General features: G+C 43.2%; 1 protein-coding gene and 1 pseudogene across 1 annotated transcript; both read left to right on the forward strand.

The window, feature by feature from the left end:
* Positions 1-1,980: 1,980 nt before the first annotated feature.
* Positions 1,981-3,557, forward strand: LOC139718034 (paraneoplastic antigen Ma1-like; annotated as a pseudogene).
* An 8,239-nt stretch (positions 3,558-11,796) lies between these two features.
* Positions 11,797-13,005, forward strand: LOC139718036 (uncharacterized). The gene has a single exon (XM_071629524.1). It carries the CDS (start codon positions 11,797-11,799, stop codon positions 13,003-13,005), a length of 1,209 nt encoding a protein of 402 aa, XP_071485625.1.
* Positions 13,006-14,525: the final 1,520 nt, after the last annotated feature.

Raw genomic sequence — 14,525 nt, forward strand, 5'->3', positions numbered from 1 at the left:
GATGATGGAGGACAACCCATTCCAACGTACACGTAAAAGGAGCCGGGGATCGGGACGAGCGGATCCTCCCCGTCGCTTAGGCTTAGCCTCAGAAGAATGTTACATCGCCGTTATTATCGTCAGTAGCGGTACTTGCTACATGTCAGACCCTGTAATCTGAGGTATGGAAATTAATTCACGCATTGCCTAGGTATATGTGTCCCATTATTATTTGTCTTCACACTTGATGCAAGGAGTATATTCAGTCCTCCTCACCCCCCTTTTTTTATTATTGTTTCTCCTGTATCTACCATTGAATTTGTACTCTGTTAGTTTTACCAACCCTATGAACAGTAGGGCCTATATTGCTAGAGTGACATTGACCAGTGACAGCAAAGGACAACCACTCTAGAAAATATAGTCCATTAGCAGCCCCGAGGGGAGTAGTCAAGACCGCTGGTATTTCACCCCATTTATGATACAATGTTAAGTTGCTGTTACTACCCTCAGTTAGAGAGGAGCACATCACCTCTTGTGGTCAAAATGGTTAAGTGAAACCAATGTTTGCAGCGGCATCCAGGGATAAGTGATTAAGTGCTGTATAACCCTGTAGGTTAAGTTGTGGTACAGAGAGATATTCATTATGGATTTGTTCACACTAAAGCTTAATCAGGATTAACTTTATTCTTGGTGTAATCTGTGAAGAATATAAGCTTTTATATATTATGTAGGATTTATTCTTATGAGTGGTTAGTACATACATACTTAGATGTTACTGTTATGTATAAAAAAATGTCGACGTCGAGTCCTTAATAAGTTGAATTAATTCTTAGATGGAATTTAAGAGAGGAGAGAAAATTGTGACGGCAAGAAAAGACATGCCTGTGTTATACTTGAGTTTCAGCTAGATACTCAATGTTTCAGTTTGCTTGATTTTGATCAAGATGCCCCTTTCCGGTCTTTCAGAATTCCAGCCCATCTTTTGAGGTCATCCCCATGATACTGTTTGTAGAGACCCCATTCTCGGTTACCAAGGCAACGCTCTCCCCCGTGCTGGAAGCAAGACAGATATACACACAAGGCTGATGATTTCTCCTAGCCAAGATATAATTCTATTCAACAATAACCTTCTATAAGCCCCAGCTAGATAAATTCATAATATTCTTTGTAATAATGTCCCTTTGTACTATTGTTTCTCTTAATATTGATTTGAGCCTAAAAAGATAGTATTGTGTATGTTGTCTCATTTGTTTGCAACTTGTGTTTGGTTACTATGCAATTGTAATGTATACCAACTCAGATTGTTTTGCTTAATGAGAATAATGGAAACTTTGTTTTGAACTCGGTCTCTGATTAATAGACTGATGTAAACAAATAAAGGTTCCATCAAATTTATACCTTTCTGTTTTAATATTGTGTTGTTGTTTTTTTTTGTATCAGTATAAAATCTCCTGTCTAAACTAAACCCGAGCTGGGCCAAGTTTTTTTAAGTAAAACCTGTGACACCAAATGGAGGCACTGCTCGGATTATAATTTTGAAGAGAAATTTTGTATTACCTTCAAACTCTTTCAGATTTGTTGATAATCTTTTGAAAGCAGTTAATCAATTTTTTTGCATCTTATGCTAATTGCATACACAGAATTGATTTGAAGGGTTAACTTTAATATATTTGTTCCTTATTGTGATACTATGAGGTAACTGCAATTTATGTAACCCCAAGTGGACATAGCATATTTTTATGTTTAAGTGTGATCATTTTGATAATCACCCTTAATTTGAAGTCATTTGTGCAGTAGTGGCCTACTACTGACAGGTGTCAATTTATATACTTAAAACAATTGTTAACTTTATTTTAGTTGTTGTGAACACTTTATAGTTTTGACACAAATTTTCCATGACATCTGAATATTGAAATTTTGGTGCCCTCTTGTTCATTTCTAATTCTTTTTGCTCTGCAATATTTTCATTCTTGTTGACAAGCTAACAAATATCTTGCTATCATGTCCAGGGTAGAAGAGAAATCCGATTTCCAAGCTGCCCTGGCTAAGCTGCTTGGAGAACATGGCAAAACCCTTGCCGACTTGTCTTTAGATCCCCCTGTATACTCCCAGTCAAACCCAGAGGTAACCATACCAAAAGCTGTCCACGAAACCATAGTCAAACACGTCATGACGTCATCTTCCATCCAGCGAAGGAGACTCAGACTCTTCTCTGGACGTTCCCCTGTGCCAAGTGGGGAGTTTGATTTCGAAAGTTGGCGGCATCCCGCCCAGCAGCTCGTGGAGGATAGAGATCTGTCAGACTCCGAAAAGTACAACAGGATTGCTGAATCGCTACTCCCACCTGCCAGTGACATCATTTGGGCACTGGGGAAGGATGTTACCGCAGCCCAGTGTCTTGAAGGTCTTGAGAAGGCATACGGGTAGACGACTGATGGGGATGAACTCTATTCGAAATTTAGTGAGTGCTACCAGCAGGAGCATGAAACAGCAGCTGAATACCTCCTTCGTCTGCAAAGTCACCTTTCACGAGCCCTTGATGCCAGCGGAGTTGCCCCAGAACGAAGAGACAATGTTAGAGTGCAACAGTTTTTGAGAGGTTGCCTTTACAATGATCCTCTTCTGGTGGCACTCGACCTCAAACGGTGGCCTACACCACCCACTTTCGTTGCCCTTCTTCAGGAGGTTAGACAGGAGGAGCAGAAGCAGCTTGACAAGGCGGAGCGCCGGAAGGGAGGACACATGGGCAAGAAAAAGGCTCTTTCGGCCGAACAAACAGCAGCCTCCCCTTCTGATGAACGCATTGCTGAGCTGCAGAAACAAGTCATGTCACTCCAACAGCAGCTGGCAGCACGTATCAACATATTTTCAAGGGCCCTCTCACCCAATCAAAGAAGAAGGCGGACAATGTTTTGTTACAACTGTGGCGAGGATGGGCACCGAATGGAACAGTGCGAGGGAGAGACTAATGCCGCCCTTGTGCAATCCAAGATGGTGTGGCAAATCCAGTCAGCGGGAAATGGAGGCGGCCATCAGTAACGGGACGACTGGTGGCCACACAGGGAAAGGAAAGTCCCATAAGACAGAGTGCACCTCTTCACACAGAGTTCCATGAATCTAGGGCCAAGACGGGACCCTCCAAAGTTCCGCCAATCTCTCTTGTGGGTAACCAACCCACAGTTGTGGCCTTGGTTGATGGCACCCTGTGTGAATGCCTTTTGGATACTGGTTCCCAGGTAACATATTTATCAGAAGCGTTCTACAGACAGCATCTGAAACACCGTCCCCTGGAGCCATTAGAGGATTTGCTGGTTGTGGGTGCGAGCGGTAGCAAGGTACCCAACATTGGGTACATAGAGATACATCTGCGGTTTCCCTCCAAAGAAGCCGGTGTGGAAGCAGAGACGACCACCCTCGCACTCATAACACCCACCAGAAATGGCCGAGATAGGGCTCCCCTCCTTATCGGCACCAACACCAGTGTTGTAAAACGAATGCTGGACAAGTGCAAGCAGGAGAATGGGACCAACTTCCTCCAGACTATGAAGGTTAAGAGCACCCTCATCTCAGCTTTTTAACACTTGGAATCGTTGAATGCTGACCTCACTTTAGATGAGCAAGCCCTGGATGTCCGTCTACCTAAGACTACATCAGTGCAGTTGAAAAGTGGAGAAACAAGGATGCTGCCCGCCTCTATTGAATGTTCACCCCACAATCCAGCTACAGTACTCATTGAGAGAGAAGAGGACTGTTTCTTCACAGGAGGTCTGATGATAGGGAGGACCTTCACCATCCTGTCAAGGACATCTACAAATGCGTGTGAATTAATTGTGAAAAACGTGTCTAATCACGATGTGGAGCTCCCTCCTGGAGCAGTGATAGCAAAGGCATACGCGGCCGACGACTTAACGCCAATAATGACCAGTGATCACCCAGGATCCCACCCTCCATCGTGGCATGCCCAGTGCCACACTACAGAGGGCAGTAGGTCGTCACCAAATGATGCCCTGTTCCAGAGTCAGATTGAGGGCTCTTCGTTATCTGAGGAAGACAAACAGCGATTGAGCAGCCTACTTCATTCCCATCGAGATATTTTCTCTCCCGATGACCTTGATATTGGGTGCACATCTGATGTTAAGCACTGAATTCAGCTGACCAATGAGACACCATTCCGTGAGAGTTGCCGACGCATACCCCCAGCCGACTATGAGGATACCCGTCGCCACCTTCAGGAGCTGAAGGACAAAAGGATTATCCGCGACTCGCAGAGCCCATTTGCATCTAAGATTGTATTCGTGAGAAAGAAAAATGGCGACCTCCGGCTCTGCATAGACTATCGGAAGTTAAATCAGCGGACTGTACGAGACCAATACAATATACCCAAGATTGAAGACACCCTACACACCTTGTCTGGAGCCGCCTGGTTCTCCACTCTGGATCTCAAATCCGGATACTACCAGGTGGAGATGGACGAGGCACACAAACAGAAGACTGCCTTTTGGTGTCCCCTGGGGTTCTTTGAATTCAACAGGATGCCCTAAGGGATAACCAATGCTCCTGCTACCTTCCAACGCCTGATGGAAAAGTGCATGGGGGAGATGAGCATGACTGATGTATTGGTGTACCTGGATGACCTCTTGGTCTTTTCTTCTTCATTTGAGGAACACCTCCAACAACTAGACAAGGTCCTGACTGGACTGAAGGATTTCGGACTGAAGCTGAACCCAGAAAAGTGTTGTTTCGCCCAGACATCTGTCAAGTGTCTTGGGCATGTGGTATCACAAGATGAGGTTAGCACCGATCCAAGCAAAGTGTCTGCAGTCCAGCAATGGCCACAGCCTAACTCTGCCAAGGAACTGAAAACATTCTTGGGCTTTACTGGCTACTACCGACGCTTCATTCCACACTACAGCAGAGTTGCAAAACCCCTCCATGATGTGATGAAGTTGTATGAACCAGTCCAGAAGCGAGGGAGGAAACCATCTGGTGGTCAAGAGAAGCCCAGCAGACCCTAACCCACAACACCCTTTGGCAACAATTGGGGTGTTGAGTGCCAAGCTGCATTTCAGAGGTTGAGGGACATGCTAACCTCAGCACCCATACTGGCCTTTGCTGATTACTCTGCACCATTCATCCTACACACAGACGCCAGTACTTGTGGCATTGGTGCAGCACTCTACCAACAAGTTGATGGCAGAGAAAGACCAATTGCCTACGCCAGCCGAGGGCTCTATAAAGAGTGAAGCAAACTACCCTGCCCACAAACTAGAGTTTCTCGCCTTAAAGTGGGCTGTTACAGAGAAGTTCGTCGATTACCTACACCGAAACAAATTTGTCGTGCTGACGGACAACAACCCATTGACGTATGTGTTAACCACAGCAAAACTCGACGCAGAGGTCACCGTTGGTTGGCAGCCTTAGCCAACTTTGACTTTGAAATCAGATACAGGGCAGGCAGGAATAATGCGGACGCCGATGGTCTTTCTCGAATACCAACAACTACCCTTGGGGAGGATGATGAGTCGACCAAGACCAAGGCGATGATCGATCAGCTCCGCAAACGCCTACTGGATCCCAAGGACAGTGTCTGTTCCCAGGATGCCTTCCAGGCAGTCTGTGAGGCACACCTTGTGTATGACCTTGATAGCCCCGAAGACCACACCCAACATGAAGAGAGAACCATATCCCCGATGGTTGAATCGATTACTGACAATGATGGTGCATTCCCAGCGGAGCTGATATCACCACCTGATCCATCTTCCCTACCTGGCATAAGCATGGCGGACTGGCGTAAACTGCAACTAGAGGACGACACAATCAGACCAGTCGTAGCACTCCTTGAGAGCAAGACCCAACTGACTTTAAAGAAGCTACGTTCAGAGTTGCCCGATGACAACAAGATCATACTCCGCCATCAGAAGCGACAGCACGTAGCTGACAGTGTCCTCTTCAAATCAAAGACACTAGCGGATGGTCGTGACGTGGAGCAACTGGTGCTCCCCCAGAGCCACAGGAAAGAAGCTCTACGCCTTCTTCATGATGAAACGGGTTATCTTGGAGTAGAGAGGACCCTCGACCTTGTTACAAACCGGTTCTACTGGCCATGTATGGATGCCGATGTGCTGCTGAAGTGCCAGTCGTGTGAGAGGTGCGTTCAGCGTAAATACCGAGCCATGAAGTCTGCACCACACTTGATGCTTACCCCATTTAGTTCCACTACTGACTAAATACACTAGAATTAATATAGGGTTACTGTTTCATGGTAGTGAGAGGGTCAAGACTAGAGCTTTTACAGAAAAAAAAAACATGTGGTTAAGACAAAGGCCCCACACAACTCCAGTTTGTTTAGGAAAACCAACACCTCATCTAATACATCAATGGACCTTCTGGGAGTGTCTCGCCCAAGCTGGTTTCAGCCATCTTTGGTGAGAGCAAATTGTGACGGTAAAGGGACAAGACATGCCTGTGTTATACTTGAGTTTCAGCTAGATACTTAATGTTTCAGTTTGCTTGATTTTGATCAAGATGCCCCTTTCCGGTCTTTCAGGTAAGCAGACACTCACTCCTTTTACATTTCAATGATGTAGTTTTCATATAATCTGATTTATTTTGATTGTAACCTCTTGTAAATATAACTTTTGTTGGTCTTGACCAGCGGTTCTCAACTTCTATTGTATTTTCAAATTATGTCGCCATCAGTTATGGCTTGCAGATACAATTGGCACAGAAGTAGGAGAATAACAAAATACAAAGTATTATGAGGTTCATAATTATTATGTTCATTATTTCACTTAGTTGAGCCATTAATTACAAATTCACTTTTGAAAGACTTTTGATATAGTAGAGTTAACTTCATGAAGCTGTTGGCTTTTTATGGCAGTGAAGTTAAGAACCACAGAGACAGAACACTTGTGTTCATGATGTGATGAATGTATTGTCATATGAGTACTTTTGTAATTGCAATGATTTAGTTATAGGCTAATAGTGCTATTGGATACGTCAATATTCAAATATCCAGTTGTTTTAGGTTCATCTGATACATCTTTAAAATGTATTGAAATTATTGTATGCTGTAAGTTTATAATACCAGTTCATCATACAGCAGAACAAGTTTGTATTTAGATTTCTTGTGAGTTAATATTTCTCACTCTAGCCATGAAGACTTTTATGGAAAAGTTATTCCAGTTGTGTGAATGAGTTTTGATACATTGGTCAGCCATCGCCCATTCCTCATTCTCTCTTTCCTCCTTTCTTTCCCCTTCTCTCCTTTCCTCTCTTCCCCACTCTCCGCACTCTGTCTTCTGTCCTTTCACTCTGGCATGGTCACCATGGTCACTGGTAGTCCGAATTGGTTTACGACTCAGTGCAGCAAGAGCGCTGTACAAAATGTGTAGACAGATTTATGATGGACATTCTGATGTACATGTCTAGCTTGACTGTGTTGGGAGCTATTTCAGCACTGAAAGAGTTAATCTTGCTGAGGTTACAACATGCCCCCAGGCGTGTTCATATTAAGTGCTGTATAACTCTGTAGGTTAAGTTGTGGTACAGAGAGATATTCATTATGGATTTGTTCACACTAAAGCTTAATCAGGATTAACTTTATTCTTGGTATAATCTGTGAAGAATATAAGCTTTTATATATTATGTAGGATTTATTCTTATGAGTGTTTAGTACATACATACTTAGATGTTACTATTATGTATAGAAAATGTCGACGTTGAGTTCTTAATAAGTTGAATTAATTCTTAGATGGAATTTACGAGAGGAGAGCAAATTGTGACGGCAAAGGGACAAGACATGCCTGTGTTATACTTGAGTTTCAGCGAGATACTCAATGTTTCAGTTTGCTTGATTTTGATCAAGATGCCCCTTTCCGGTCTTTCAGAATTCCAGCCCATCTTTTGAGGTCATCCCCGTGATACTGTTTGTAGAGACCCCATTCTCGGTTACCAAGGCAACGCTCTCCCCCTGGTGCTGGAAGCAAGACAGATATACACACAAGGCTGATGATTTCTCCTAGCCAAGATATAATTCTATTCAACAATAACCTTCTATAAGCCCCAGCTAGATAAGTTCATAATATTCTTTGTAATAATGTCCCTTTGTACTATTGTTTCTCTTTTAATATTGATTCGAGTCTAAAAAGATAGTATTGTGTATGTTGTCTCATTTGTTTGCAACTTGTGTTTGGTTACTATGCAATTGTAATGTATACCAACTCGGATTGTTTTGCTTAATGAGAATATTGGAAACTTTGTTTTGAACTCAGTCTCTGATTAATAGACTGATGTAAACAAATAAAGGTTCCATCAAATTTATACCTCTCTGTTTTAGTATTCTTTTTTTGTTGTTGTATCATTATAAAATCTCCTGTCTAAACTAAACCCGAACTGGGCCAGGTTTTTTTAAGTAAAACCTGTGACATACATTTTTGTAGCAGGCTCAGTGCAGCCTTAATGTTTATAAATGCAGACCTAATGGTGCACCAACGCACCATTGGATGTCTCCACAGGCCAGGGGAATGGTGGAAACATGCCACTACTTCATTTTCAAATGCAAAGTGGAGGGAAAATTTCCGCCTGACGAAGGAGAGCTTCACTTTCCTTCTGGAGGAACTGCGGGCGGAGATCGAGAAGATGGACAGTCATCGACCAGTGACTGTTGAAAAGAGGGTGGCAATTACAATCTGGTGGCTAGCTACACCAAACTCATATCGTTGTATTAGCCATCTGTTCGGCGTCAGTAAAGCCATCGCATGGCAAATCACGCATGATATGTATAAAGTCATTGTTAGAACTCTTCTTCCGAGGTTTATAAAATTTCCTACGGACAATATTGAAGATGTTAAACAAGGTTTTGCCGCTATGGGGATGCCACAAGCCATTGGGGCAATCGATGGCACACATATCCCCATTAAAGCCCCAAAGGAGAGCCCAGCAGATTATTTTAATCGGAAGGGCTTATATTCAATCATTCTGCAAGCTGCTGTTGATCACAAATGCAGGTAGATTATTACTTTAAACCATTGAAATATCTATCTAGATAGAGAGAGGGACCGTATGAATTTATGGTAGACTAGACTATACAGACTTAACAGTACTTCAGATTTTCTTTGGTAAAGTCTAAAGAGCATTTATCAATAACCAATACAATATGGATTGTGGGTGCTACTTTGTAAGATCTCCTGACGTTAGACTTCATTTACCTTCATTTTGTATACAAGTGGCTGATCGCTAAAATCAATTACAAAGTTTTAAGAGGAAAGGGGATGCATTCAGAACAAAATAAATAACTAAAATTTAAAAATACACAAGTCACAAGACAAAGGTAGATCAGAAACAAGACAACTTTGGTGCTTCTTTAGACTTTAATGGCATTTATTATTCATTCTAATCATACAGAATACATTTTATCATTTACTTGCGTTTGGTAATAAAAAGTCAGAAATCACACTCGCCATTGCCCAGCATCCCAAATGCACTGCCTATTGACATTTACTGAACAAGCTGCCAGCTCAGTGGAGTCAAGACTATGTAGAGGAGCAGAAAGTGTTGATGGAGAGAGCATACAAAATTGTCTCTCAAAGACAGAATACAGCAGCTGTGAAAGAAGAGGAAAGGCAAAGATTGAGGGAAAAGGAAATCTCCGTCATCACAGTACGGGATAGAGAACTACTTCGTCAAGATGCCTTTGCTGGGAGGCATAAACTTCAGAATAAGTTTGATGAGACGCCATATGGTGTTACTGTTCAGAAGGACGAGGGCAATGTGCTCCAAATCCGTCCAGTACTTGGCGGGATTACCCGATGGGTGAATAGGCGTCGCTTAGTTTTGGATCCACATCAAGTGGAAGGATCCTTTCACAATGCATTTCCGGTTCCTCTTCATGATGATGGTAGCAGTGACGGGGATATCATTAATAGTAATAGTAGCTCTGATGGTAGTGAGAGTGAAGGTATTCTGAACTTGTTCTACCTCACTAAGAAGCCTGAGGAAGTGGCAGAACCAGAGGTAGTCCCGCCGGTTAGACGTTTCACTAGAGCTACTCGGGGAGTAAATCGTAATCCATATCGATTACCAATGTCAGCAGTCAACGGCCTCCCTGTGTAGTCACTCCATATGTAAATCGAAGAAGGAAATTATTAAAATGAGAGACTGGCTGTCGCGACACAATGGCTTTGTGGTTCCCCTGGTAGAGTAAGCATGCATGTCAAGTCCATGACGCCGATTTTCTCAATGTAGATTAAGAGAGAATATAGCTTCAGATAGAACATCTGACCCACTTGTATACGAAATGTTTACTTGAATCATACTTTTTTGTGTTGTGAAGTGACAGCGCGGAGGGGCTTCAGTCTAGTTCAGTAATGTACAAAATGTATTCGAAAATTTGTTATATGATGACAAAAATGGTACCCTGGGGTACCATATGAACATCAGCCATGTTGTTGAATTATTTATTTTTCTTAAGGTTGTACCTTGGATTGCCAAAAAGTGGAATACATTGTACAATCAAGTTTGAAGCCCAAATTAAGCCACCCATGATAGCTAGCTGGATCTAGCGTGCGCTAGCCACTGCACTGCACTGCACTGCGCTGCACTGAAGCACACTCTATTGCTAGCACAGCGTACCATGCATGCATAGTATAAGCTGCAGTGGCATGGGAATGACTATGTACACGCACACACAGTGCATGCATTTCTCTGCGGCTGTCCTCGAGTGGACATAAGGTGGCGCTACACAACGTGGTACCCCAGGGTAGCATGTGATGCATCATATCACACGTTACCCCAGGGTACCGTAGTACCCCGGGTTACCGCGTTGTGTAGCGCCACCTAACGTCCACTCGAGGACAGCCGCAGAGAAATGCATGCACTGTGTGTGCATGTACATAGTCACTCCCATGCCACTGCATGTTATACGATGCATGCATGGCACGCCGTGCTACCAATAGCGTGTGCTTCAGTGCACTGCAGTGTAGTGGCTAGCGCCGCTAGCTCCAGCACCAAAATAATTTCCACCTTTTGGCAACCCAGGGTACAACCTTTTTAAAAAAATAAATTATTCAACAAAATGGCTGATTTTCATTTGGTACCCCGGGATACCATTTATGTCATCATACGTAGATTTATTTTTCTATGATGATTGTATTATAGTCGGGACGACTATATTAGACACAGGGAAAATATCGGGGAACAGGTTTTTGCTGGTGTAATTGATTTGTACGAGGGGATAAGTAAGATTACCTAATGGCTCCCCAGTGCAGTGCTCTTTGAAGCATCTTTAGTTATAAACATGTATTGAGAAAATGTAGGGCGAGAATGGGGTGTGGCAAGCTGCTGGTCCCCTTGGGTGACTTGCTATATTGTTTGAAACAGGTGGTGGTCTCTCTTTCTGGGTTGGCATGCACTGGTAGTGCAACCTGGTGTAATTTAGGAAAATGATAAGACTTGTGATGTAGTAGTGTTTGTTTTATAATAAAGTTTAGTGGTTGAGACTGTAGTATCCCGCAGTTATATGTACATATGTATGCCGCCACCTACGGCAATAGGATGTTGTTATCATGGCGAAAGTGCAACCGCCAGTCTCGCTCTAAGATGCCTGACAATAAAGTTGAGTTCTATAATTCCTGAATACGATCTGAGTTTGTCAAGTGTACACAACCGTACATTACAATGGCGACGAGGATGGGATCCTCAGTTCAAGTTCTGACTTCATCCGGTATGTGAGATGTCTGACTTCTACCAGCTTCATGTCTGCTCACGGTTGTGAGTACCAAGATTAGCCCCACACATTGACATTTACATATCGTCAATATGTCTATGCTAGTTCTTCTGCCGTTTGATCCACACAGTGACAGTGCGTCCCTGAGTCAGAGATGGGAGCAATATATCAAAAGATTTGAGGGGGCTATGGTTGGGTTTAATATCACCACACCGAAACGGAAGAGAGCCTTACACCTACACTACAGAGGTGAACTTCTGCAGAATGTGTTCGACACATTGCCCGACACTGGAACTGAAAATGATTACGAAAAGGCACGGGACGCTCTGAAAGCCCATTTCGTACCACAAAAGAACATTGTCTACGAGACAATTTTGTTTCGCCGCCTTACCCAACAGCCGGATGAAAATGTAGCACAGTTCTGCACACAACTTCGGAAAGAGATAGAGAAATGTCAGTTTGCTGACGTCGAGCGTGAACTGCTGACGCAGATCATCACTGGTTGTCGATCTGGACAAATGCGAAGACGAGCTCTGGAGAAGCAGATTTCTCTAAAAGAACTTCTTGACCTTGCTCGATCCATTGAACTGTCACAGGAGCGTGCAGATGGCGTCAAAGCTGATACGTCATCAAAGGTTCATCGTGTTTCTACACAACACAAAAAGAAGCGCTCAAATCACACAGGCATCCAGTCTGGTAGTGGTAAGACAACAGTACGCCAGAAGCAGAAGCAGGGTGACAAGGCAACGAGAAAGAAAAAATCAGAACAGTGTGGACACTGTGGATATGCTTATCCTCATTCAGGAGAATGTCATGCCAAGGGAAAGCGCTGTAACACATGCAATAAACTCAACCATTTTGCTTCAGTGTGCCGTAGTGGAAAACCAGTTCAGTATATAGACAGTGATGACAATGCTGAACCTCACAGTGCTGACAGCACTAACCCACGGAGTTCTGTTGATTTCGCGCAGGACTATGTGTTCTCTGTATCCATGAACAAGCCATTGACACACGTGGATATAAATCGCATACCATGTTCCATGATCATCGACACTGGGTGTTCGCGAAACATTATCGACGAGAACACGTTCAAGAAACTGAACATGAAACTCAGGAAGACTTCCATCAAACTATTTCCATATGGTGCAAGCAAACCACTGACAGTGCTTGGCACTTTTACTGGTCTCATTGAAACGCCCAGGAAAACCACTGTGGCAGACATCTGTGTGGTTCAAGGCTCAGCAGGATGTCTTCTAGGACTCAGCACTGCACAGGAGCTGAACAAGTCAATCAACCCGTGAAAATCGCACACCTTTGGAACCGCTGAAAATGTCAAAAATGCCAAGTGGGCAATGGCAAAATCCGAGTATCAATTTCTGCGGGCCATTTCCCACAGGGGAATATCTGATGGTATTGATCGACGAGTATTCGAGATACCCAATAGTGGAAATTGTGAGTTCAATGTCCGCAAGAGCTGTGATACCAGATCGTGACAAAGTCTTGTCTGTGTTTGGATTTCCAAAAGTCATCAAGAGCAACAATGGAAGCCCATTCAGCTCTAGTTCATTCGCAGAATACGCGTCTCACTGTGGATTCAAGCACCGCCACATTACTCCACACTGGCCTCGAGCGAATGCCCAAGCGGAAGCATTCACCAAGCCACTCATCACAGCTATTCGTGCTGCTCATCTTCAAGGGAAAAATTGGAAGCAGGAGCTCTACACGTACCTCCGCCAGTATCGCGCCACGCCACATTCCTCAACAGGTGTTAGCCCATTTTGTTTGATGTTCAATCGCGAACCAGTCACACGCCTCCCTGACGTAGACGCAGGTACTCGCGACAACTCGAACGACGAAAACGCGGCTAGCCATACAAAAGCGAGAGTAAATGATCGTGACGCGAAAGCAAAGCAGAAATCCTATGCCGACAAGCGACTCCGCACAGCAAAATGTGACTTCAAATTTGGTGATACCGTCATTGTGCACAAAAATGCACAACGCGACAAATTCGACTCTCCATATGATCCTACGCCACTGGTGATTATCGCGAGAAAGGGAAATATGGTTACAGCCGAATGTCAGTCCACATCCAGGAGGATCACACGCAATGTATCCTTCTTTAAGCGATCACCCTCTCAGTCACAGCTCGCTCAAAACTCTAACATCTCTAACCAGCATGAAGAGCATGTGGAACCTGCGGTTACACGCCGCACCAGAAATCCACCTTCTTACTTGAGGGATTATGTAAAGTGATTTCAAAGCAAAATTCAAACAGGCTTATGTATAAACTAAAATGACTCCTCAAAAATGTGAAGAGGTGTACTGATGACAGAAGATAAGAAGCTTATAAATTTTTTTCGTTCAGAAGATAATTGTTTGATTATAATTATAATCATGTATTGTGGTTTTAAACACATACATGTATACATGATGATGTATACTGTGTAACAGTTTTTTTATTAACACTCACATTAAAGAAAACAGGAGGGATACTCAAATGTTGTATTTGTATCACACATACAAGAAATTTTGTTGTAATTAGGTAGGAAATTTTGGAAAATGAGAAGTTACAAAAAGTGAAAATGAAGAGATAAATTGTCATACAGTAGCTTTACTGTAGCAGCATACAACATGTTAAACTGGAAGTGTTTGAAGAATATGAAACCAGACAAGAATTTTGTCATATACATGATTGTTGTTTAAAATATGTGAAATGAACGTTACTGTATTTTCGGTACAACAAATTACTCACTCAAGCTGTGTTTTTTTATAAAACATTATACAAAGGATGTTTTGATAGTTTATACACGTACGTAGGCCT

Source organism: Diadema antillarum, unplaced genomic scaffold, assembly GCF_040938485.1.
Source record: "Diadema antillarum isolate AM-2024a unplaced genomic scaffold, OU_Dant_1.0 scf00000087, whole genome shotgun sequence".
NCBI classification, from domain to species: Eukaryota; Metazoa; Echinodermata; class Echinoidea; order Diadematoida; family Diadematidae; genus Diadema; species Diadema antillarum.

Bases quoted from the DNA above. Each gene is read 5' to 3' on its own strand.
- LOC139718036 (XM_071629524.1), top strand. From the start codon at position 11,797: ATGTCTATGCTAGTTCTTCTGCCGTTTGATCCACACAGTGACAGTGCG.